The sequence below is a fragment of the Argentina silus genome (genome assembly GCF_951799395.1).
Source record: "Argentina silus genome assembly, chromosome: 18".
Classification (NCBI taxonomy): Eukaryota; Metazoa; Chordata; class Actinopteri; order Argentiniformes; family Argentinidae; genus Argentina; species Argentina silus.
Window position 1 is genome coordinate 2,930,019 of NC_139672.1, and position 5,000 is coordinate 2,935,018.

Genomic DNA, 5,000 nt, shown 5'->3' on the forward strand with positions numbered 1-5,000 from the left:
TCAATGACGGCACTACTAACTGTTAACTGTTCCAATGTAGGGACTTAGGTCAACAGGTTGTGTTGAGGTTGTCCTTTAACCATCCCATTGTCTAAACAAATCTGATATTTTCAGACCTGTGTATGAAGACCTCTGGTAGAGAATAGGTCACAGATGTATATGTACATGTACTGCACTTGATATCTGATCCAAAATGTAATGAATGAATTCTCTCAAAGACATCATGGTTTGGCTGAACTTCTCTGAGCTTACTTGGGCGCCTGAGTGCCAAAGATGGCGTCGAAGTCCTCGTCGATGTCGATCCTGCTGGGCATGCGCGGGAAGTCGGCCACGTGGCGATAGAACTTGGAGAAGATCTCGTCGTCCAGCTTCATCACCTCCTTCACGGCCTTCTCAGTCACGGTCAGGGTGGTCTCCTGCAGTCCTGCCACTGGGAGAAAGAACGCACACAGCACAGCTTACTAACCGTGAAATAGCATAACATTTTGTCATTGTCATGCATTGGCATTTCTACGCAGTTTATAGCTGGTTTATAGTCATTTCCACATTAAAGTCGTGAAGAAAATTAAAATGAAATGTTTTAAAGAAAGAGTACATGCAACGGACCTTTAGAGAGGGGGTGGAGAGAGAGGGGGGGGGAGATGGGGGGGGGGGGGGGGGGGGCTGTATAAAAGCAGTTGCTCCTACCTTTACTGTTTAGACGTCCCAAGAACGTCTCCAATTTATCCAGCTTTTTATCTGACTCCATCTCTGGCTTGGCTTCAATTTCTAGAGGACGGAAATCAGATCAGATAAGTCGATTGTGACTTCAACAGACACCAACTAATCACACAAGGTCTATTATCCAGGAGTACGAGACTGAAACCTCTCACCCTCTGGAGGTTTGTTGATGGCAGGCACGCTGCTCTTGAGCTTGGTGGAGACCGGAGACAGGATGGGGCTGATGACTGAGGAGGAGACGGCCAGACCTACACACACAACCAGACACAAACTGTGAGGAAGAGTGGAAGCTACACATCCAGATACACAATGACTCTGTGAGGAGGAGAGACGAGCTGGGGGGCATGAAAATACTGTAGCACCACAAGCATCAGAGTGATGTACTGTGGTACTACTATACAGTATGTAGAGCAGGGGAGGCTGTTGGTGGTAGAAATCAGAGGACGGGCTCATTGTAATACATGGAACGGAATGAGGAATGGTATCAAACACGTGTTTCATATAATTCCTTGTTCCGTTCCATGCATTACAATGAGCACCGTCCCCCTGGGGGTAGACAGTGAATACTGTAGCAGTGTAATGTTCTGGAGGTTCATTGGTACACAGAATCCTTGACTGTCATTTGCTTCTGAGAAAGGAGAACCCATTATGGAGATTTACTGCTGGCTCCCACCCACACAAGGTTTGATGGAAACATGTTCAACATATCAACATATGTGCTGTATATATACTAGATGGTATACAGTTAGTGGTCAGTAAACGGAGCGTGAATGGACCGCGCCCTGACCTTTCTTGACCATGCGTGCGGCCACGGTGTACTGGCTGGAGTCGTTGGCCACGCCCTTGCCTCTGGACACCCAGGCCTCCTCCCGGGTGGAGATCATCTGCTTCCTCTCCTCGATGGTCAGCTGGGCCTCCGTCTCCTCTCCCATCCTCTGGACACACAGACAGGCGGGGAGGGGGGGGGGGGGGGGGGGGAGGGGTTAGACGCAACACATGCTAACATACAGGCTTGGCTACTGTTCATACATGTACATGTACATGCTTTCATACAGGGTTAGCTACCGGGACATTCAGTGCATGGTTCATACATGGTTCCATATAGACAGTACAGGGTTACAGAGGGTGAGGCTGTTTACCACTGGGCCACTGAATCATTCCTTATTGAAAAACAACAACAACACAAAAGAAGAGGGAAGCAGAAAAGGAGTAGGATGAGGAGGGAAAGGAGGAGGTGTCCAATCAGTGAGTTGGGAGCGGTGTTGCTCGGACCGGACTGCAGTACTGTAGCTGAATGAGACGAGAGTGATGTTTCCAAGGTCGTTATCAACCTGTAAGCTTTACACACCAGGGGAGGCTAGGTGGAGGTAGAAATCGGAGGACGGATTAAACGTGCGGTGTTTAATACCGTTCTTCATTCCGTTCCGTGCATCACAATGAGCCAGCGTCCCCTTGATCCACTCTTCAAGCGTCAATATTAAGACAGAACTGGGGCAGGATATAAGGACTGTAGGCTGCACAGCCAGAGCATGCAGTGGTACCGTACAGTGATGCCACACAAAGACGACAGTAGCAGGCAGGACATTCACACATAGCAGGTCCAGGGAGAGGCTGGTGGAGGCAGAAATCGGAGGACGGGCTCATCGTACAGTAATGCGTGGAATGGAATATGGAATGGTCCAACTGTATCAAACACCATTCCCTGTTCCATTCCATGGATTATAATGAGCTTGTCCTCCCGATTCCTGCCTCCTCCAGCCTCCCCTGAGCAGGTCACAGGTGTGTGTTCTTCTCTTACCTGACTGTGAGGGTCTATGTACTGACACTTATGGCCAAGGGAGATAGGTGGAGAGTAGGTGGAGGAGAAGACGGGCTCCTGGGGAGGATAGAGGTATAGTGGAAGGATAAGAGAGGGAGGAAAGAAAGAGAGGCAGGGGAGGCTGGTGGAGGTAGAAATCGGAGGATGGTCTCATTGTAATGCATGGAACGGAATGAGGAATGGTATCAAAAGCATGTGTGTTTGATACAATTCCTCATTCCATTCCATGCATTACAATGAGACCGGCCTCTGATTTCTACCTCCGCTAGCCTCCACTGGTGGGAGGAAACTGGGAGGAATGGTGACAGCCATGCAGATAAGGTTGAATGGAGGGGGGAGGGATGCAGAGGAAGGATGCAGAGGAAGGAGAGCAGGAGAACATGATTCCAAGCCAAAAAACTAATAATCAGTTGTTCATTTCTAAGTTGTTGTAGAAGCAGAGAGACACATTCAGATCAGCATTGATCATCACAGAGGGCTTAGAGATTATATTTGATCAGTCATTTTTTTTCCAATATAAACACATTGAGCCTGTGGGTTCCATCCCAGGCTCAAGCTGATTGCTGCTGGAGCTGGTTGGTGGGTTGGTTCCAGGGGAGGCTGGTGGGGGGTAGAAATTGGAGGACGGGCTCTTTGTCATGCATTCCATTCCATGCGTTACAATGAGCCCGTCCTCTGATTTCTACCTCACCAGCCTCCCCTGGTTGATCCACACTGTATTTTCCCCACTGAACAGAGACCACTGCTCCAGTACAAAGAAGGCCTCACTGCACCTCCAAACACACCAAATGCAAAAGCATGCAGTTGACGCTTTTAATCTTAATAATTATCAGACATGCCAGAATGCTACGTTAACCTGCCATGCACACTGCAGCCGTAACCATTATAGACAGATAGATATTATAGATTATCGCATTACATATTGAAGCACTGGGATTACAGAGACCTTGAAAAAACCAGCCTACAAAGGTTTGTCATGAACAGTAATGAGGATGAAGAGAGGCCATTTTGCTGTCATGCATGACGTAATCATATGAATACACTAATACTGTACTGTCTCAGATCGCCTATACCTCATCTCTCCAGCTCTACTGTGGTTGTTCAACAAGGCAAACCATTTTGTGCAACCGACGCAAGCAGTGTGGCAGCATCAAAGCAACAAGCAAACAAGCACATCTCATTTAATCTGTGCTGTGAATGCAACATATTGACGTCCATAATCAGCAAAAGTGCAAGGAATTCATTCATGAGCTCAGAGAAGAAGGAAGCAAGAGGCCACCACCAAGCACCCCATCCAAAAACACAGCCACCAAACGGAGGATATTTGTTTTCTTCCCTCCATCCCAATTCTCCACCCTCTTCCTAAAGTGTGCACTTGTGCACTGCCCTACTGTACTGCACATGGATTCAAAAGCATAGGATTGGCGTAAGCATGGGCTGTAACACCAATCCTATGCTTTTAAATCCAAATGGGGAAGCAGGGCACACTACAGGGAAAAGGTTGGAGAAATGGGATGCAGGGTAAGACCACACCGACAGTGAAGAGCAGTGTACGGAAAAAACGACAGGACGGACAGACTGGAGAAAACAGGAAGCAGCAGAAGTCTCACACAAAGCTGATTGGACGACCGCTGGTGGGGGAGGACCATGTCGTCAGACCTTACCCACAGCTGCTCAGACACAGCGGCCAACTCATCAATAACCACCCTTTCCTCCTGAAGGGGCAAACACAGGGGGGGGGGGGGGGGGGAGTAGAATTCAAATTCTATTCTATTCAGAATATAAGATATATATATATATAAGCTTCTTTCTATGAGGAGAACCCTATACCCCACTAACATGAGGCTTAAAAAGTGTGATCAACTGGGGGAATATATGGCAGTTGAGAACATAGCATTAGAATTCAAATTCAAATGGATTCTATTTGTATGGTTCCAAGACAGAGACCAGAGCCATTGCTAGCTACAGTGGCATTTGGCTTACAAAGTGTGATCAGCTGGGGGATTAACTGTTCACTAAATACGCAAACAGAAAATAGATTAAAGCATAATGTGGAGAATTAACAAAAAAGGACATCCCAAATCATTCCAAGATGGGTATTTAGCTTTTTTTTTTGCTGTGTAGGCTGTCGTCTTAAATAAACAGATTGACGGTCAGTTAAACCAGAACTCTACACTGATTTTTTTCTACAGTCGAGTCACACAGTTCAAAGCACGGTAAATTATATGTCACAAGAGATTCTGCTCACATATTGTAAAATGAGACCCGCTTGCTAAATCATCATTGGGCTCAGGTTTAAGTGAAACTCAATCTGTGCAGAGTCTGCAATTTGACTTGATCTTGTCCCAGCCTAAAGTAGACAAGGGATTTCTTTCCAAATACCCCAGACTGCTAATTCCTTTGGGAGACTGGCCCATATGCTACTGTAGCTGCGCTCTACACAGGGGCTGATGTGCGGCGG

At 47.2% G+C, this 5,000-nt stretch overlaps 1 protein-coding gene across 1 annotated transcript in view; it reads right to left on the bottom strand.

Annotated features, from left to right (window-relative positions):
• The window catches only part of LOC310819165 (supervillin-like), a gene marked incomplete at both ends in the record, with an annotated part of 36,808 nt that overhangs the window by 10,520 nt on the left and 21,288 nt on the right, over nucleotides 1-5,000 (bottom strand). Inside the window, 6 exons of the mRNA XM_083690411.1 lie at nucleotides 253-430; nucleotides 688-768; nucleotides 873-968; nucleotides 1,508-1,655; nucleotides 2,519-2,596; nucleotides 4,204-4,254. Of these exons, the coding sequence (XP_083546537.1) occupies nucleotides 253-430; nucleotides 688-768; nucleotides 873-968; nucleotides 1,508-1,655; nucleotides 2,519-2,596; nucleotides 4,204-4,254 (632 nt within the window). The remainder of the gene's footprint in view (nucleotides 1-252; nucleotides 431-687; nucleotides 769-872; nucleotides 969-1,507; nucleotides 1,656-2,518; nucleotides 2,597-4,203; nucleotides 4,255-5,000) is intronic.